Here is a 21,378-nt window from a genome sequence, read left to right as displayed (position 1 = left end):
TCACAGTGATCCCAACTCCAGTCAATCTGATGAAGATTGACTACCACGGAAGGGATACATGAGCAGTTACTTACTCAACATCAATTTAGGGAGCTCCTGCTGTGTGCCAGGAAGTATTTTAGACTTTGGAAAGCTTGGACTAGCCAACTAGGAAGACTACCTGTCCGCTGCTGCTACTGCAGTGGGAAAGACTGCCTATGAGACCACAGTCATGACTGGCACTCAACAGACCTTGGGTAGAGGCACGTGCCACCAGCACATGGATGGCAGTGCTCAGGTGAGTGAGTGGGGCAGAGTATCATGTGCTGTGGGAGAGCAGGGTGTAGGGAGGATGATCCTGGGCATTGTGTGTGGATTAGCTGGGGTGTGGAAGAAGCAGACACCTACATGCTCATCCTTAGGATGTGGCCAGTGCCTTCCAACACCTTCAGCAGCCTGGCTTTTTTTTTCCCCCCTTTCTTTCCGAAGGCAGGGTTTCAAAACGTCTGGAGTTGCTGTGCACACCCACCTGTAGCTTATTCATGTTCTCAACACACAATGCTGCCATTGTGTGGCTCTGGGCTGTTCCCAGGCCCAACCCCAGCGTTCTCTGCACAGGGTCCCAAGTCAGTCTGGCCCTACAGACTGGAAGAACAAGGGGGACTTTACCCCTGAGCACAACCCTACAAAGGGGACATGTGTTATATTGGCATATTTATTTTTGTTCTCCTAATGCTGTTGTGAAATTTTGTTTGCTTGATTCTGTGGTGACATGGGAAAGTGTCAGCGTCCCTGTGAAGGTAGGTCTGTCAGTAGCCAGTGACAAGTGTCCAGCCCCTTTCCCAGGGACGGGCGGTGGCGCTGTGATGGCTGTTGTGCAAACATTCCCTCTTACGGCTTTTCCCACACTGCCGTGACTTGTGACCCTCTGTGGCGCCTTGTGCATTCAGTGTGAGCCCCTCACAAATGGTACAGTGCCCTTAGGCACCACAGCCACCACTGCCCACTTTCTTCAGCTCTGGGGAAATCCTTTGACTTCTATACTAGTAGTTTTTCTCATCAGTGAAACCAAAGACCCAGACAAAGAGCAGCTTGAAAGAAGGGTCTCTTTTGACCCGTGTTTTCATGGGAAGTCGTGACGGTGGGACCGCGAGCGGCTGGTCGCATCATATCCACAGTGAGGAAGCAGAGGGTCACAGATGCAGATGCTCAGCTTGCTTTCTTCTTTTCCCCTTTTCCAAAACTCCAGTCCATAGGATGGTATTGCTCACATTCAGGGTTAATCTTCCTTCCTTAGTTAATTCCCTCTGGAAAGACCTTCACAGGCGTCTACTAGGTTATTCTAAATCAGTTGAGTTGACAATGAAGGGTCACTGCCACAAGCTCTTAGTGTCTCAGTTTGGGAGAAATGATACCTTCCTCAAAGGCGAGATGAGAACAAAGAAATCCCTTGCTTACCCAGTGTCCATGTGGTGTCATCCTCTTTCTTCCTGGACATTATGCTCACAGACAGCACAGTCAGCCTATACTAGGAACCAGGAACCAGTAAATGGTCTCATGACCTCACAGTAACCCAGATAAGGAGTTGACCCATTTTACTGGTGAGAAAACGCCGTAATTATTATGGAGGATCACCCTGCTAGGAAGTCGTTGAGGCATATTTGAAACCTGGTGGCAGTTAGCTTGCATCCAGCAGTCAGGGCAGCACCCCACACAGTTTAGCGGTTCAGGAAGTGTTTGCTCAATGCACCAAGGCACACATGCAGCACTTGGAGGTAGATCCCAGCTTTGGGGGGAAAAGACTAGAGTTGACATTAGCGAACAGCCATGCCACTCCAGTGCCTTGCTCGATGTGCTCGCATGCAGGTCCCTTGGGAAGTAAGGCATGTGTGATGGTGGGTGTTGGGGAGTATAAATAAATCTGGTGGTGATGTAGGCAAGATTGCTGCAGGTAAGAAGGGAGGGAACCAGTGGGTGCCCCCCTATACCTGCTGCCTTCTGAGTGCAGACAGGGTTCCATGTCCATGCTATTTGCTGGCTCTATTCAGAGTGTATCCCAGGAGCAGTGGCTGGCAGTAGGGTGCACCTGTGCTCAAGTCGGGGTACAGAGAACCCAGTCACATCTCAGTGCTTCTGCAGTCCAGCTTTCTGGTAGGGTCCTCTTGATGGAGGAGCCAAGTCTTTCTAATTTGCAATCAGCACAAAGGTCCAGAAGGTCCCCCACACCTTTGTGTTTTCCTTGAGGCTAAGTCATGTCAAGACATTGAACAAACCCTGCTCTTTTTTTGAGATAGGCCACTATATAGCCCAGGCTAGCCTCAAATTGTCTTCTGCTTCTGCCTTCCCACTGCTGGGGTGCTAGGCCTCTACTTACCAGGCTGCTAGAGATGCATGGGGTTCAAAAATCTTTAAAGGAGAGTTCATCTGACTTAGTGGCCCTAGGGGCATCCCTGGGTACATCACAACCGCCTTGTGTTCATAGTGATGCCCGTGGGTGGCCAAGAAGAGAGGAAGTTGTGGCAATGAAAAGCAGGCTCTGTTATAGATCTCAGTGTAATCTCCTTGGAAAGATTGCCAATTGAATAACTGAAAAATGTAAGGCTCTGGAAAGAGTGGCCTCTTTCTGCCACCAGAAATGACATTTCCTCTAAAACTTGGTGTTTAACTTGAGTATTAACAACAGTTTTATATTTAGTACATTGTGCCAGACACTGACACTGTGTTAGCTGGTTACATGTGTGATCTCATCTTGAATTTAAGGCACCTGTGTGCCAGCTGAACGGTGTGGGACACCGAGGCCCACAGGAGACAAGATCCACTAAACGTAGCTCGGCCTGGTCCACGTGCAGACATGAGGCTGCAAGCGTTCCCTTTGAGACTAGAGTGATGTATCCCATGCCAAAGATGGGAGTGGAGGTTGAGCATAGGGAACTCTGAGGACCCTGGGCAGAAGTGAACTCTAATGAACAACCGAGGTGTAGAGCTGGTGTTCTGGCCCAGTTCCACTGTGCTGTGCAGCCCCAAACAGAAGATTTTGCTTCTCTGTGCTCAACCCCTCTTTCTCTGTTTGGCTGGCGATGCAGAAATGCATATGCCACCCTTATCTGGAATAACAAATGTGCATTTTTATCCCCTTCAAGCTGGCATCCACTGAGGAAGCCCTGACCTTGCTATAGTCAAAAACAGTGAGAACACCCCATCAGCTGGTATGGTATCATTTTTGTAGCACTGGGTAATCAGAGCCAAGACATTTGACTACACAGTGCTCAGGATGTTATCTTGATGACATGACCCAAGTCTTGACTCAAAGCCAGACGGTAGCATCTCCTTTACAATGAACACACAGGAAGCAGCTGCAGATGCCAAATGACTGCTTCATCCCACCACCAATCTCAGTGTTGGCATTTCCTTCCAAGACACCTCTTACCCTAGTTCCCTAGGAATGGCTCTTTTGGTACCCTGCCTTCTGTCTGATGCCCCAGCCTGTATTTCTAGCCTGCTTTCTATGCCTCCATTCTAGCTCTGCTTGTGCAGTTTTTCCCCACTATGGGATTCCTCGTTACAGAATGGCCTCCTCTCATTTGAGAGCAAATTGCAGTCCAAACTTGGAGACATTATTCTGTCCCCTTGGTTCAGCACAGTGTCGGCGTCATCTGGTAATCAGATCCTTACTTCACTGATTGTCAAAAACCTCCCCTTTGGGTTTCAACTCCAGTGACAGGGACTGATATGGAGCGAGAGGCAAGTGAACTTGGCACTCTGGAATCTTGCCAGGGTCTGTAGAAAGCCCCCATTTCCTGCCTGGGCCTTCTTCTTCCCCTTCCCCTCCTATTTACTTTAACAGCGGCTTCTCTAGGAACATCATGTGTGCACACAGAAGCTTTGGGTAGAGGGGTTGGGGAAAATGGAGGTCAGTGACATGGGGGAGTGATACTGCTCGGGCACCGGTGTGAGACTGTCCTGGGTAGAGGGGTTGGGGAAAATAGAGGTCAGTGACATGGGGGAGTGATGTGGGCTCGGAGTGAGACTGTCCTGGAGCCAATTTTACCTTGGACTGGTTTGGTGATTTGAAATCCAACTGGGGATGGTGGTTTTGTTCTTTCTCTACAAAAATTGTGCTGTGTTGAAAACTCACAGTTACCCTCTTGGGGCAAAACAAGGATCACTGAGTGTCTACGCAAAGCAGCAGTGGTCTCCAAGTCCCCATATTTGGGAGATTGAGAGCCTTGGAGACATGCTTTAACTACCCAAGCCTTAGGCTCTCATCCTGCCTTGAAAACTTCCAAACACACTTTAAACCACTGTTGCAGAATTGCTGAAGCTGAGGAGTGGGTCAAGGATGAATAGTTAGGGTCTCTACTGCTGTGATTAAACACCATTACCAAAGGCAAGTTGGAAGGAAAGGGTTTATTCTGCTGTCACCTCTACATCACTGTTCATTGAAGGAAGTCAGGGCCAGAACTCCAAGGCTGAAGCCATGGAGGAATGCTGCCTACTGGCTTGTTGCCCATGGCTTGCTCCACCTGCTTTCTTGTAGAACCCAGGACCATCAGTCCAGGGTGTCCCCATCCACAATGCTGGACCTCTCACTAATTAAGAGAATGCTCTACAGGCTTCCCTGATTTTTGTTTTGTTTTGTTTTTGAGACAGGCTTTCTCTATGTAGCTCTGGCTGTTCTGGAACTCACTCTGTAGACCAGGCAGGCCTCGAACTCACAGAGATCCGCCTGCCTTTGCATCCCTGAGTGCTGGGATTAAAGGCATGTGCCACCATGGCCCGACTACAGAAGCATTTTCTCAGTTGAGGTTCCCTCCTCTCAGATGACTCTAGCTGTGTCTAGTTGACATAAAAACTAGTGAGCACAGTGTCCCTTGGAAGCCTGTGTCATTTGTGTGATTGAGACATCAAGTAAAGGAGATAGGGCTGAGTTTATGGCTACACTTAGCATGGCCTATGGCAGCTGACTTTAAAAATAAATCTGAGTGGTTCGTGTCTTCCAAAGTCAAGAGCTAGAAATGGGAGAGGAAGGGAAATTCCAAATTATCAAGGATCTGTGTTAGATTGTCCTGATGGTTAAGCTTGAATGGGATAGTTAATTTTCCTGCTCTATTAGTCAGGGTTCTCTAGAGAAACAGAACTGATAGAATAAATGAAGGAGAACCCCACACAGCGGGGGCTTCCTCCCGGACCCCAGATTAGGCACAAACACACCTTATCACCTGTTTTCACAAACAGATCCTTTATTAAGTAGGGAAGAAAAGTTAAAGTGGCTGCTTTCTGACTCGGGCAGAAAAACAGCAGCAAATGACCTCGCAGGTGTACCTTTTTTAAGAGGAGGAAAAGGGGAGGTCTGTGCTAGAATAGGCTAGGTGCTGTGGTATAGGGGAAGGGGGCAAGAGAAAGCAGGAAGGGGTATTTGTCCTGGAGGGCAAAGGACTGCCTCTGGATACAGGGAAGACTGATGTGGCCCATAGGCAAATGGTGGTTTATAAAGGTAAAGGGGGAAACCCTGTGTTACGATGAGGTGTTTAATTTTAATTGGGCATGTTAATTGGGTGAACCAAAGGGGGCAGGGTGGCACTTTTGATTGCTGGACTTTGGTAAAGTCAGCCTCAGGAGGAGGAAGTAACCAAGTAAGAGAAGAGACCTTAGTGACTATCTTTAGGAATGTAATCTAATGTTTTTAGCAAGGCAGAGGGAATGGGGAGAAGGGCAAGGCCTGCCAGAGCCACATGCTCAAGTGGGCTAGTGTTCCTTCAATAAATCTATCTTATCTATCTGTCTATCTGTCTGTCTATCCATCCACCGATCTATCTATCTATCTATCTATCTATCTATCTATCTATCTATCTATCTATCGTGTATCATCTATCTATACATACATACATACAATTTATTTGAGTGGCTTACAAGATATGGCTCAACTATTCCAACAATGGCTGTCTCCTGATAGAAAGTCCAAGAACCACGCAGTTGTTCACTCCAGGAGGAAGGATGTGCTGGGATCCCAAAGACCAAAAAATAGGCTCTAATGCCACTGATAGAAGACACTTTCCTGTTGAGTGAGGACAAGCAGGCAAAGAGCAAAGGCTTCCTTCTTCCTTGTCCTTATATAGGCTGTCACCAGGAGGTGTGGCCCAGAACAAAGGTGACCTTCTCACCTCAAAAGATTCAGATTTGGGATAGGACTTCCCACTTCAAGTGATTCAATCAAGGAAAATCCCTCACAGGTGTACCCAGCTACTTGGGTTTTAGTCAATTCCAGATGTAGTAAAGTTGACAACCAAGTATAACCATTATACCCACTCTCTCTTCTTTAAAAAAAAAAACTAACATTTTTTTTAGTGTACCTGTGTGCTTTGCCTACATGTATGTGTGTGTGTGTTTATATATATGCACTATTTGCATGCAGAGCCTGCAGAGGCCAGAAGAGAGGATCGGATTCCCTGGAACTGGAGTTGAGTAGCAGATGGTTGTAAGTCACTATGTGGGCGTTGGGAATTGAATGCCCCCTACCCTACTCCATCCTCTGGAAGAGCAGCCAGTGCTCTTAATCTCTGAGCCATCTTTCCAGCCCCCTTATCTCTTTTTAATTTATAAAGAAATTCTGGTTTGAAGACTCACCAAGAACCCATATCCTTCATTTTCATGTGTAATCATCTTCCCAAGGCCTGCTCTTTTTCATTCCATTCAGCTTGACCCAGCAGGCACATAATGGCCTCCTGCCATGTGCCAACTTCTCTGAGAGGCTCTGCCAGACATGCGAAGATGGGCCAGATATGGTGGTTGCCCACATCTGGTGCTGGGAACTTGAGGGTTGGATCAGGAAACTAAGAGCGATTTTATGGAAGGGCAGGCCCTGGAGTTGAGCCAGGGAGCCCCCGAGTGGGGGAAGCAGCAGCAGAGTGGAGACAGGAGAGCTGATGAGTTTTCCTTGGGTGGATGGTAGTGATTGCCGCTGAACGCCTCTTCAGTGCAGGCATGTCAGCTCACTGGCTTGTAGGAGCACAGACTGGCAGACTATTAGGAAGAGTCAGATGCAAATATTTGAGGGTTTACGGGCCAGAAATCTCTGTCACAACTGCTCAGCATTGCTTTAGTGCCCTGAAAGCAGCCAGAGACCACAAAAGGATGTGGCTATGTCCCATGACTTTACTAACAGAAACAGGTGCCCAGCTGGCATTAGTCTGGGCCACGACTTGCCAGTACCACCTCATAGTATATTTGATGTAGTCCCCATTTTATGGGTGACGAAGCTGAGTGTGGTGGTTTGTGTGAGAATGGCCCCCATGGGCTCATATATCTGAATGCTTGGCCCCTAGTTGGTAAAACTGTAAACTTTTGGGAAGGATTAGGAGGCGTGGCCTTGTTAGAAGAGGTGTGTCACTGGGGGTGGGCTTTGAGGTTTCAGAAATGCAGGCCAAGCCTAGTCTCTCTACTTCCACCTGTGGATCAGATGTAAGCCCTCAGCTACTGCTTCTGTGCCAGACCTGCCTGCCTGCTGTCCTGCCCCTCGTCATGATGGTCATGGGCTTACCCTCTGAAATTGTAAGCAAGCCTCCAATTAAATAAGTTGCCTTGATCACTCAGCACAACACTGTGGGTGCTGCCAGGGAGGTTAAAGTTCACAGGAGAGCTTTGGGTTTGGTTTTACAGGGTTGAGGATCAAACCCAGGGCTTTACACCTGCTAAGTAAGTGCTCTCCCACTGAACCATCCCTCTGCCAACCCTTGATGTTTTTGTTTTCTTTTTGAGTCAGGGTCTCACTATGTAGCTTGTGTTGGTTAGTTGTTGTTGTTGTGTGAGGTTTTTGTTTGTTGTTTGTTTTTGTTTTTTTGCATTGCTTTTTTTTTGTCCATGTGACATAAGCTAGTGCCACCTGAGAAGAGGGGACTGTAATTGAGAAAGTACTTCCATCAGATTGACCTGTAGGCAAGTTTGTGGGACATGGTCTTGATTAATGATTGATGTGGAAGGGCCCCACCCATGGGGAGCAGTGCTGCCCTGGGTATGTGGTCCTGGATGGTATAAGAAAGCAGGCTAAGCAAGCCATGAGGAGCAAGCCAGTGAGCATCATTTCTCTGTGGTCTCTGCTTCAGTTCCTACCTCCAGGTTCCTGCCCTGTGGCTTCCCTGATGATGGACTGTGACCCATAAGCTTAAAAAACTCCTTCCTCCCCAAGTTGCTTTTGGTTAATGTTTTTATCACAGTAACAGACTAGGACACTGGCCTTGAACTTGCTGTGTAGCCCAGACTGGCCTCAAACCCACAGTCTTACTAGGAATTCTGGGATTATATGAGCAGTAAGAATTCTTGTTTTGGAGTAGGGAGAGTCATTTTTGTCCACTTTGTCCAATAAAAGGTTCTATGTACCTGATACCTGCATAGTCTCTCTATGTCCCCACCCTGTGTATGTATGCATGTATGTGTGCACATATGTATATACACTCCTGGAAAGAAGGTGGCCTGACCCTGGCTTCCCACTGGAATGTGTGGAGTCACATAAGGACTTGGCTTTCTAAACAGCATGCCTACTTTGAAGAACTATAGCCACCTAGGGAGGGACACAGGTGGGCTTCTCACTCAGCTGAGTCCTTGGGCACATGGCTTTAAATTTCTGTATTTTACAGTGGTCTCTCTCACATGGCTGGTGAGATGCCTCTGCGTTTTGAGAGATTCCTGAAGGTACTGGTCTTCTTGGCTGGCAAATGTGCCCATCATCTTTCCATCACTGTGACAAAATGCCTGAGAAAAGTCAACATAAGGAAGGGTTTACCTTGGATCCAGTTCAAGGTTTCAGTTTTGGTAAATAAATGGAAGCTCAGAAAGGTTGGGTGGCTTTCTCCACGGCATTCAGGTAGCAAGGCAAAGAGCCAGCCTTGGGTCTTGACTTGTTTTTGAATTTGAACTCTTTCAGTGTAACTGACTAGAGGAATGAGCCTATGGGGTGTCATGGGATGAATGACCTCACAGAGACTATTCAGTGAAGCAGTGTTGACAAATGTGTAGGGGAGGCTAGGACAACTCAGTGTGGGTCCCCTCCTGGCCCTGCCACCTATGATGACCTTAACAAAGTATTTTCTACACTTCGGTTTCCTCTGCTGACAAGTGGCTCCTGCAAACATGTCTACCCCACAGAATGTAGACAATGTAGAGGCTTGGCTGAGTCCGTATATGGAGCACAGTTAGGGGAGGCTTCAAGTGGAGCAGGCACTGCGTTGTCTGGGTGAGATTTGTTAAGCTCCAGTTTTTTGGGAAAGAACTTGTCTTCAGCTGGTTCTCATGGTGTACACCTTTAATCCCAGCACTCGAGAGGCAGAGGCAGGCGGATCTCTGTGAAGTCAAGGCCAGCCTGGTCTACAGAGTGAGTTCCAGGACAGCCAGGGCTATGTAGAGAGACCCTGTCTCCAAACAAAAAACCAGAACTTGCCTTCAAATGCATTGATTGGTTGGTTCAGTACCCACCATAGCCAGGAAGCACAGTACTGGTCTCATCTCACAGACAAGCGAACTTCTCAGGCGGGTTTGGTGGCTCCCTGCTGTCATCCAGCCATCCAGCGTTCTGTCTGCCCTGTGCTGTTGTACTGACTTGTGGAGCATCACTGAATTCAACAGACCCAGGTCTCTTCCTTAGAGTTGCCTTCATAACTGGGACAGGAACCCAGGTCTATCTCCTTTCCTTTTCATGTTTTTCTTCATCTCTCCCTCTGAATAATTTCATTTATTAACTGCCTAAATTTTAGTCTGCCCATTTTAACTGCCACTGTGGTATTTCAATCCCTTAGTTTTCTCTGAATTTATTGAATTGAATTATATGAATTGAAGATGAACCTGGAAATGTAGCTCAATTGGTAGACTGCTTGCCTAGCATGTATGAAGTCCTGGGTTTGCTGCCCAGAACTGTATAACAGCATGTATGGTGAGGCACACTTGCCATCATACTACTGAGCAGGAGGATCAGAAGTTCAAGGTCATCCTTGGCTACATAGACAGTTTGAGTCCAGCCTTAGCTACGTAAGACCTAACTGAAAACAAAACAAAAACCAAGAAAGTGAAAGGTCTCTTTCTTTACCAGCTCTCTCTCTGGTCTTGGATAATTTGGCAGTTTGGGGAGGAGTCAAACATGGATGTAAGAGCTGGTACCTAAGCTGTTAAATAGAAGGTTTCTGTGAGCCTCTCTCCGGTCTGCATATGGTTCTCCTAATGGAAGATGGAATGTCTAGTGAGCAGTAGAGAAAGAAATGGCTTCTCTCACCTTGAACCGGACTGTGCAGTCTTGTCGCTTCTTGGGACAAGGGTCTCACTGTCTGGGGTTGAGCAGCTGGAGATGCTGCCTCTCCACAAAGGGTGTACCTCAGTTTCCCCCAGAAGCCTTAAGAACAGCACCTCCAACAAAGTGAGGCTTCCTTAGGTCAAAGATGGGGGTGCAGAGGCCAGGGCCAGTTGAAGTTCTACCCTGTAAGCTTTTTGAATTCTTGGTCAGGCCCACTGGGGGAGGGAGAAAGCATCAGACCAGTTGGGAGGGTGTTGTCCTTTCTTTTGGGCAGTCATTCATGTCACCAAGAAAGATGGGGGATCTTGCAAGAGCCTGTGTGTCCATCCTCTCCCCACATTCCCATACAAGCTCAGAAATAAACTTCGCTCTCTAAATCATTGGGGTAATGGCTGGGGGTCTTTTCTGGCTTTGAATGAGTTTTCTTTACTTCCCCACTTAGAAGATAATATCCTTTTGCTCTGATGAGTCTGTGACATAGAAAAGCAGGTGTTCTGAGCTCCCCAAGAGATCTGCTTTCCCATGGTCATCTAGCTTCTGCTTTCTGGACCACTGTGCACACTGATGTATTTAAAGATGTTGTAGAGTGCTCTCCTGAGCATAACAGCTATCATCTCTTGGGAGCAGCCTGTGACTACTCACAGGAGCCCCATAAGATCGACACTACTGTTTGCTGACATTTATCCATAGAAGGAGTAGGTAGAGAGGATCTTTGGACCCTCCACTGAGATTCCAGCTGTTCCCCGTCTAATACCTCCTGACCAGTTGTATATAATTCTACCATGATTGCCTGTGGCTCCCTGGCCAAGGGAGGTGCTAAAATGTATAATCTGCAGAAAAGTTAATTCAAGGAGAGATGGCATCTTTGCAGCCATGGAGAGGTGGTCATCATGCTGAGATGAGTCTTATCATACTTGTGACTGCTTTGAGGTCACCAGTGTTCTATAAGCAAGCCCAATAAATTTGCTGCTTCTCCAAGTTAGAATTGGTACATTCATACTTTCGTGGCTGGTCCTTTGTAAAGCTTGACATTATCTCTCCAGGGAGAGAAGCCCCACAGCAGGTATTGGAATTAGTTGGGTTTTATTTACAGAATCATGACAGTAAAATGGTGGCTGGCTTTTAATTGACCTGGTTAAATCTTCAATGATGGTGAGGCCATAATTAGCTCCACGTGTGTGATGGTAGGACTCTGTGTTTCCCTCTTGGCTGCTTTACAAGGGAGCCAGGCTCCTGAGAACTCTGCTTACTCAATAGCCCTCCTTGCCCCAAAAATGGCCCGTTCAAAGATGCCCATTGGGTGGTAACTTCCCCATACGTTTTCTCTATAAAGTGAAAAATTGAGAAGGGGTGGGAGAGGCCCCACTTGTGTTCAGAGCTGCAGTGTCTCAAAGCCGTCTGGAGCAAACTGTTGGTTCCTTGTCCCCTGGCCTATTCAGACCTCTGCATGTTTTGACACCCTCTTTAGCTTTTCCCCAGGCCCTGACACAGCTTTCTCAATAGATGAGGACTGTTGAAGCTAGCTGAATGCCTAGCCAGCACAATGCACTGAATGTTAATGGCTCTGGCGACTCCGAAGTTCTCCAGCTCGACAGTGCCAGCAGGACAGTGACTGTGGCACTCAAGCATGGGTCCCAGGAGTTGCCTCAGACCCTGCAGTGGACTCTGCCCAGATTCCTGAAGTTGTCTGTGTGCTTTTTTTGCAGATCTACACCGATTGGGCCAATCATTACCTCGCCAAATCTGGCCACAAACGCCTCATCAAGGACCTCCAGCAAGATGTGACCGATGGCGTGCTCCTGGCCCAGATCATCCAGGTTGTAGGTAAGTTTATATTTCCCTTTGAGGGCCAGTCTAGAAAGGTCCAGTGGGCTGAGGAAATGGAGACCCCGACCTCTCTGCCCCTGCATGTTGACCACGCCCTTGGTTTTCTTTCAATTCTGATTGTGTGGAGCCCCCCCCCCCCCTGCTGTTTCTTTTCAAACGCAGAGCTAGGGGCATAGCTCATTTGGTAGAATTCTCGACTAATATGCAAGCCCTAGGTTCTATCCCTAGCACTGCGTGAACCCAGTATGGTGATGCATGCCAGTATGCTAGTTTGGTGATGTAGCACATAGAGGCAGGATCAGACATTCAAGCCCATTCTTGCTACGTAGGCAGTTTTAGGCCAGCCTGTGCTCTCAAAAGAAGAAAAATCACACAGGATCGCCTTGATCATCTCAGAAAAGAATGCCCAGGGTCAGAGGGGGAAAGCTGGGGGCTTTGAAAGGGGCACTCTACCTGTTTTTTTGCCTCCTGTCTGACTCTCTTTCCTCAACTCGCATGTTCATTTTTGGAAAACATTGGGCATACTTCAAAAAGGAAAAGAAAACACAGGGCTGTTTAATCCTGCCAACTCTAACTAGGGCTGAGAAATCAAAGACTAAAGCTCAAGAGATGGTTGGTGGTCTCTGGTTTTAATACTAGGGCAAAGGAGCTTAAGCACTGGAATGTTCACGCCTTGGAGCTGAGCTGGTAGGGGCAGGCATATCAGTGGGTGGATGCCGGCCATGGCACTGCCTTGGGCCTGCAGTCCTGCTGAGAGTCAGAGCTGTGGCGGTCTGTTAGCGAGAATTATTGGTTGATGGTCATGAAGATCCACAGAAACACAGACAGTGGGCCTAGGCTGGAAGTGTGGACTGCCACTGACAGAGAAGGAGGGTCCCCTCTGCCTTAGCATTAATTTCTGTGATTGGCTTCTCCTTTCCCCTCTCATTCCAGGACTACTTTCCTCTTGCTGTTTATAGCCAGTCATCACAAAGGCAGCCATTTAAAACGTGTCTTAGCCAGCAGCGGTGGCACATGCTTTAATCCCCAGTGTTCAGGAGGCAGAGGCAAGCGGATCTGAGTTTGAGGCCAGCCTGGTCTAAAGAGCGAGTTCCAAGATATCCAGGACTACACAGAGAAACCCTGTCGTGAAAAATCAGTCAAACAAACTACACACACACACACACACACACACACCAAAACTAAACAAAACTAAACTAAAACCATGTCCTTATTGTCTCATGGCTTCCATGCATCACCTAGGTCCGGCTATGGTCACAGTATGTTCAGGGCCACATCCTCACATAAGGACTGGCTGGAAAAGGGTTTGCTTTCAAGCTTACTTGAATTACTGATGGCACTCATTTCCTTGTGACTGTGGGACCCTGGGTCCTGGCTTCTTGCTGACTACCAGCTGGCGATCACCCTCACCTCTAGCAGCTGCTCTTAAAGCTTCTTAGCACACAGGAATCTCACTCCTTCAGTGGCAGCAAGGGAGCCAGTCTCCGGAGCAATTGTCCCAGCGGGATGGACTCTCTTCCATAATGTTGGAGTTACAGGTCCTGCCTGCACTCAGGGAGAGTGAGGATGGTCCTAGGCATGGCTCCCACAGCATGCACCGTGGGAGAACACCTAAACTGTGGTGCACTACATTCTTCCAACCCCTCCTCTTCCTCCTGCTCTCCATTATTGCACACACCATATTCTTTAACATGATTTTCTCGTGTAGATTCATCTGCCCCTAGGAAGTAGGTAATAGATTTCCCATTTTACGGATGGGGAAATGGGAGCTCCGTAAGGAGTGGAACTGTGTGAGACTTTTTACCTGGTGCAACCGTTGCCTTCACTTCAGTTCACCTCAGTGCACCTCACTGCCTCCCTGGGGATGGAGATGGATTCCAGGGCTTGCATCACTGGGTGCTCTGGTACCACCCTGTCTGTATCTTTGCTGAAGTTGTGATCTGCGGTTTGAGGTCAGCAGGCCTGTGGCTGGCACCTGGCCTCCTTTAGGTCTGTCTAGGGGTGGTGGTGCTGTGTGATTCTGCTGGGAGCCCTCCCAGGTTTCAGCTGTCAGCAAGAGAGAAAATGGAGAAAGGATAATACTGGGGGTCTTTCTCTGCCTTAGTCCGTGCCTCACAGCTGTGGGAACTTACTCTGCTTCTGTTGCCTCTGTTTCCCCCATTCCCCTTCTCAGTTGTTTTGGCGTGTACATTTGTTAGCATTGGGTATGTAAGTGTGTGCATGAGGTAGGTGTCCATGTGTGTGGAGGCCAGAGGTCAATGTAGGGTACCTTACTTAATCACTCTCCACCTTCATTTACTTTCTTTGAAGGTTTATTTTATTAGGGGTGTGTGTGTGTGTGTGTGTGTGTGTGTGTGTGTGTGTGTGTGTGTGTGTGTGTAGTTGTAAGCCAACTGACATAGTGATGGGAACCAAACTCAGGTCTTCTGTAAGAGCAGCAAATACTCTTAACCACAGTGATATTGCTCCTGCCACCTCCACTTCTGTTTGTTAGTTTGTTTCTTTTTGAGACAGGGTCATTAATTCAGCTAGACTGGCTGGCCAATGGACTTCAGGGACCCACCTGTCTCTGCCTGTGCAGCGCTGGGGTTGTAGGTGTGCACCACTATGCCTGGCTTTTTTTGTGGGTTCCAGGGACCTGAACTCAGGTCCTCATGTCTGCACAGCAGGTACTTTACTGCCTGAGCCATCTCCCCAGCTCTGACTTGAAAGTGGGTCAGCCACGCTTGCTTTCTGTTCTTTGTGGGTGTTTCATGAACTGCAACTTAGAGATCAAATAAGAAATATGTGAAATTGATGTGCTCCGGGATAGCACTCGGTAGCAGCTGTCTAGAACAGTAGGCAAAGGAAAGAGGATGTCGAGTGTCAGAGTTGATTAGTCATGCCTACCACAGACTCCAAAGACGCTCATGATAGGATGTGTGCTGTCAGTTTGCTAAACACTGCTACGAAGGTGAGCGATGGGTTTTATCATTGCTCAGGAGCATCAGAGGCTTCCCTGAGTTACTCAGATGAATGGCTCATTTGGAACTAGGCTGCTGATCTGTGGTTCTGGAGGCTCAGGTTAGTACCACAGGGTATCTCATATCCCAAGGCTTGGGTTTACATGTGTTTGGGATTTCCAGTTTTTGGAGTTTGATATATTTCCATGTACATGGGATATGTTGGAAATGTTTTAAGTCTAAGCAAGACATCTTTATGTTTCATAGGTACTTTGTATATATATACACAAGGCTTGAAGATAACTTTAGTGTTTTAGATAATTTTGTATGTGAAACAAAAGGTTAATAGTGTGGAACTTTCTACATGCAGCATCAGGTTGATGCTTGAAAAGTTTCAGATTTTGGAGCAATTTGGATTTCAGATTCTCAGATGAGGGATGCTCATCACGTAACAGCAGCCTTTGGGGCACCTCAGGCTCCAGAAGAGGGCAGCTCTGACTGGGGGGCTTCCCAAGGAAGGCTAGGTGCTGGCACATTGCTGTTTCCCTGACTGCTTTATGCCTGGGCTGACTTCTGTGCTCTGCACATGCACAGAGGTCCACAAGATGGGAACTGGGAAGGCGGCGCCTCTCCGCCAGTGTTAGCAACTCTTAGAACAGTCTGGTCTTTGTGACTTTCTCGTTGTCATGATAAACCACTTGACGGAGGCCCCTGAAAGGAGAAGCAGCTTATGTTGGCTTTCAGTTGCAGAAAGATGCAGTCCATCATGTCAAGGAAGGTGTGGTAGAGGAACAGGAGGCTGGCTGCTCACACTGCATCCATACTTGGGAAGAAAAGGAAAACAGAAGAGCTCAAGTCCCTCCCCCCAGTGACCCTTTCTCCAACAAGGCTCACCTCCTAAGAGTTCTACAACCCTTCCCAACAATGTCCCAGCTGGGGACCAAGTGTTCAGACACATGAGCCTGTGGGGGAACTTTTCTTTGTTTTGTTTTGTATGTTGAGACCGGGTCTTACTATGTACCACTGGTTGGCCTGGAACTCACTATATAGACCAGGTTGGCCTGAAACTCACAAGAGATCCCCCTGCCTCTGCCTCCAGAGTGCTAGGATTAAAAGTGTGCTATCACAGGCTAGCATTTCATGTGTAAACCATACCACTATCCAGTGGTGGCTCTCCTGATGAAGGGGGAGTAACACTTTCTGATCTTGGTGTGCACTATCCAGCTTCCCTCCTCTTGAATTCTGAAGTCAGTGGTCCCCCCTTTATATGCTCATTATGAGAAAATGTAGAGTGTATTTGTATGTGGACACCAATGCATTCAAATGTATATCCACACAGCAGTCTTCCAGAATTAGAGTCCTACTGGCCACGCTTGTAATGTGCTGGACTTCAGTGTCTACCCTTGGGCTGGTGTGTTCCTGTTCATGCTCCAGAGTCCAGTTCTTTCTGATACTTCCCCAGCTGCCCACCCACACTAGAGGGACCTCCATCACTCCAGCTCCTGTGGTCTTGGGCTTTGTCCTCTCTAGATCTGGGGCTGGCACATAGTGAGGTTCAGAAAAGCTGAGAGGAGCAGGGGTAGGAATTTTACTCCCTGAAAGCCTGGCATGGTGGAAGGGGTGGTGGGGGTGAGAAGTCTCTCTGGAGCCTCTCTTATCAGGGACTCTCTATGCCATTCATAAAGGCTTTGTCCTTGTGACTAAATCACCCCACATCAACCCCACCTCCACATTCAACCACATGGGAAATTAAGTTTCTGCCTCTGGATTTGGTGAGTGCAGGGATACATGCATTCACACAGAAGTCCCTTCATTGAGCAGACTCTCTCCTTACTGCTTCTTAAAGACCACTTCTGCTCTCCAGGGCTCTAAAGAACAGTCAAATCTAGGGTGTTGGAATGAATTGAGGATACTAGTGGATCTAACAATGGAGTAAAATATGGACTGTACTGATAATAAGTAGGAAATTTAACTATAAGCCCAGCAGTGGAGAAGAGGGGGCAGGACTACATAGGAGAACACTGCCTCTGATAAACACTACTGCATCTTCCTGGTGACATCCTCAGTGTGGCCTGAAACTGGAGAAGGCTTGGTGAGGTGGGGCCGCTATCTCTCTCCTCTGCAGCACCTAGGTTTTATCTTATAAGGAGCATGCAGACTGAGGATGCATGCAAGATGAACCCTAGTTGCTATGGAGGGGTTATCAGCCCATACCATGGCTACATGATCAGGACTGCGGCCCTGGTGAGGGGTAGATGGGAGTCCTGGGCTCCTGATGTGGAACCCTGGGAAGAAAAGGGTATACCTTTCTTCAGTTCTGTTCCAGTTTGGGATAGAGCACGTGAAACTAATCACAAGAAGTCACAGACAAACCCAAGTTGTGGAACATTCTGTTAAAAAAATAAATAGATATTAAAACAAAGCTGGCCTGTGTTTCCCAAAAGCATCAACACCTTGACAGACCAAGTGGGAACTGATGCCAGGATGGAGACTAAGGAGGCACAACAATAAAGTGGGCTGTGTGGTCTCGGCCTGCAGCCCCCGAAGGGGGATAAAATGCCCTCTCAGACATTTTTCAGTCCGTTGACAAAATTGGAGTACTGGCATTGTATCAACGCTAAATTTTCCGAGTTTTGTAATTATACCATGGAAGATGATATCCATGTTCTTTGGAAATCCATACCGAAGTACAAGGGGCTCCAGATGTGATCTGTGTTGCTTACTCTAAAATGATTCAAGCCAGGTGTGTCCGGACGCCTCCGCAGTCCCAGCTACATGACGGGCTAAGGTGTGGAGACTGGCTGAGCCCAGGAGTTCAAGACCACGTAAGCAACATAACAAGAGTCTGTCCAAAGAAATGACAATAAAGTAAGATTTCTCTTTTAAAACGTGTTCCTGTGTAGAGAAAACGAGGCTAGGAGGAGGGAGAGAAAACAGACAGACCTCAACTTAGGTAGGGGGAGGGTGGTGGCAAGAAGCAGGCGGGAGTGCTGGGCAGTGGTGGTGCACATCCCAGCACTCTGGAGGCAGAGGCAGGCGGATCTCTGAGTTCGAGGCCAGCCTGGTCTATGGAGTGAGTTCCAGGACAGCCAGGGCTACACAGAGAAACCCTGTCTCAAAAAACCAAAAAAAGAAGAGAAGGAAGGAAAGGAAGGAAGGAAGGAAGGAAGGAAGGAAGGAAGGAAGGAAGGAAGGAAGGAAGGAAGGAAGGAAATGAGAAAAGAAGCCAGGCAGTCCCGGAGGAGGAGCCCATGAGGAAAGGCTGAGGGTGGAGTCAGCAGGGCAGTATCAGGCAGGAACCCCAGATAGGTACCACCAGGCATGCTGAGCTTCAGCCTGAGAACCAGTTCATTTCTGAAGCGGCTTTAGATGTAGAACCTTCACACTTTCTCTCCGTGTTTCTCAGTCTTTATCTGTCCCAGACACCCCACCCACCTCGTCTCTCTCTCTCTCACACACACACACACACACACACTCTGAATGCTAGGTTGTCTGTGACCCTTGCTCCCCTGGGTTGCCTTCCGTACGGTAGGTAGGAAGCACTGCTGTTGAAGACCCGGCCTTCGGGAGCAGAGGGGTGAGTCTCTATGCTCAGTCTTGCTGGTATGAGCATCTTGAGTCATGTGCTGCCTATTTCTTACATGCCATACCCAGGTACTGGGAATGGACAGGAAAGCTCTGTGTGTTGAGCATGGGAGGGGGAGGGGGGAGGGGAGGGGGAGTCAGTTTGGGTAGGCAGGCTGTACATGTGAGCTGTCTCTGGCTGTAAATATCCCAGAGGATCACACTAATACACAGTCCTAAATACTCACACTCAGACCCTTAAGGAAAGCTTTGCCATCCCTCTTGAGCCTCACTTGGGTAAGACTTTGCCACTGCTGTGGAAGTGAGGCATTGGAGCCCTTGATATGGCTGTCTACTGCAGACTTTACTCACTCAGGGCTTCCTCTGCTCCCTCTACCCCAGAAGTTCAGGACAATGTATGGGGGACTCTACCCCTTCTGTTAATGATCTGATGTGTGACTCTGTGTAAGCCATTTGCATCCCTCCCTATTCCTGGGCCATCAGGAGCCAGGGATGTTCAGAACATCAGTTTACAAGCTGTTAAAATGTACTGTGTGCTTTGAAGTGGTATAGAGAGGTTCAGAGTTTGATGTCACTGTCCTGACTGAAGGTATGTGTTGACGCATTCCAATCACTAACTTGTCACCCTGTGTGCAGACAGGTCACTGCATTAGTGGGGTTGAGAACGCCTTGAACATGCTGGGATAGATAATTGCCATAGGTTCTTAGCGATGCCATTTTAATCATGGCTGAGCGCTCTGCAGACAAATGTCTGCTTCTTTGATTATCTGATTTGGGGCTCCAACCAAACCAACCCCCTGCCCTAAGTTAATGTGTTTGGCTCTGAAGGGTCAACACCAACACTGCTGCTTCTAGCACTGTAAGTATTTATGACAACCATAGAAATATTTGGGGATTTAAGTCAAGAAGTGTTTAAATTATATAAAAATAGAAACTAGGTGGCCCAAGACTTAGCCTTGCTCTTTTAAGAATTTGAGTTTGGATTAGCCATCTGACTTCCGTCTTTGTGTGGACTCTCCGAGTGCTGATAAGTAGGCTGCACCCTGCGGGTTTATTTTCACTGTTGTGAATGGCAGTATTAGGTCATAGGAGCTGTGATGTTTGAATTCACAGATGGAATGAGTACATTTATGTGACAGACTGCCAGTGAGAATTAGAGGAGTTGTTAGACCAAACTCTTTCATTCCATTGAATAGGATCCTTCCCACTCCCCAAGTGACTCTTTAGCAATCCCAGCTACCCATCCTGCTCTGTGATGAGGAGCCAGCAACATGGGTCCTGGCCAAACCCAGTGAGGTGGACACTGACTGATCAGGTGCATTTATCAGAACAGTGTGATTCACAACTCAGGCTGTTGCAAGTGTGCAGTGGAGATACCTTCACCATCAATTGGCCAGGACCACACACTAACTCTAACGTAGGAAGGTTGATGGTCAGCCTTTGTGCTTGCTCCAATTTCCCGTGTGTGAAGGAACACCATCTGTTCAGAGTATTCGGTTGTTTTCCTAACTTCAGTATGTCCATCTGTATTTACTAGCAAAGAGGCAGCTGCCTCAAAACCAGCAGCAAAGCCTTGCTTCCTTGAGATATTCTGAATACTCACTTCTTCATTCCATTTGACAAATATTTCTTGAATGACTGCTATGCTGGGCACTGCCCGAAGCCCTGAGATTGTTGTAGGAAACAAGGCAGGTGGAAATCTATGTTCTTGCAGCATTTATAAGACAGCAGTCTGTTCTGGATACTTGTATCTTCTCATGAACTAAAGAACAAATGTCATTCCGCTCATTGACCAGCTCCTCCCCTTTCTCTCTTCCCTTCACAAGTGATTGAACCCAGTGCCTGTGTGTGCTAGGCAAGTCCTCTACTACTGAGCCACGTCTCTGGCCAACTGGGCGCCGTTAATCATCTTTCCTTGATATTCCTTTGGTCTTAAGGCTTTCGAAAACTGCTTTCTCTGTGTCCTGACATTGAGTAGAGTTGAAAATCCTCAACTCTATCTCTGAATATTGAAATTCCCCTGGTGGGTCACCACCCTGTACGTCTAATCATTTTGGCATGCATAAATCAAGCAAATCTGTATTAACCCGGCTGGCTGGTGCCCCGAGCTTGCTTTCCATCTTCGTGATTCTCTCTCAAGATAGAACACAAGAGAAAATGTAATCATAATCTGAGCTGCTGGAGGGCTGGTATTCTGAAATCTTTGAAGGCTCTGATGCCATTATCCTTTTTAGATGGATTTTAGTCTTTCCTCTCGGTGGAAGTTGTAGCCATTAGAGTCATAATAGTCCGATGAGAAATTTGAGGGAGTGGGGAAGAATTGGATTTGCAGACATTTTTGAGCTCTGAGACAATGCAAGACATAGCCTTGGCATGTCTGCCAGGCTCTCAAAGCCTGGGTTGGGGAGACGAGAAGAGGGGGTGTTCCATGTGAGATTAGTAGGTTCGGGTTAGGCCAGAGCTAAGTGCCGGAGAGCAGAGACCCCAGTACACGCTGCCCTCCAGTGACATTCTTAGGGCACAGGGATGAAGGCTTATTCCAATAAGAAACTCTAGCCAAGTTTCCGCGCCTACCGCACATGGGGTCTTCAAGATGAGACTCTATCTTACACAGAGCACCTACTGTGTGCTGGGCACTGTGCTGGTTTACCAGTATCCTGCCATCACATTTTCACTGCTCTTCTTGAAGTAGGTGGTATTAGCTTCTATCCATAGAGGAGGAGTATACGGCCTAGAGAAGTTGAGCAGCATGGCTGAGGAACTCTAGAGCTG

The 21,378-nt window shown here is 47.8% G+C and overlaps 1 protein-coding gene across 1 annotated transcript in view; it reads left to right on the top strand.

Moving 5' to 3' along the window:
• Nav2 (neuron navigator 2) overlaps positions 1–21,378 on the top strand; it is a 367,113-nt gene that overhangs the window by 108,582 nt on the left and 237,153 nt on the right. Inside the window, 1 exon segment of the mRNA XM_052762814.1 lies at positions 11,959–12,076. Within this exon segment, the coding sequence (XP_052618774.1) occupies positions 11,959–12,076 (118 nt within the window).

Source organism: Peromyscus californicus, unplaced genomic scaffold (genome assembly GCF_007827085.1).
Source record: "Peromyscus californicus insignis strain IS unplaced genomic scaffold, ASM782708v3 Scaffold_4__1_contigs__length_199733344, whole genome shotgun sequence".
NCBI lineage: Eukaryota > Metazoa > Chordata > Mammalia > Rodentia > Cricetidae > Peromyscus > Peromyscus californicus.
Note: the sequence above shows the minus strand (reverse complement) of the source record. Positions and strands in the feature narration are given on the sequence as shown.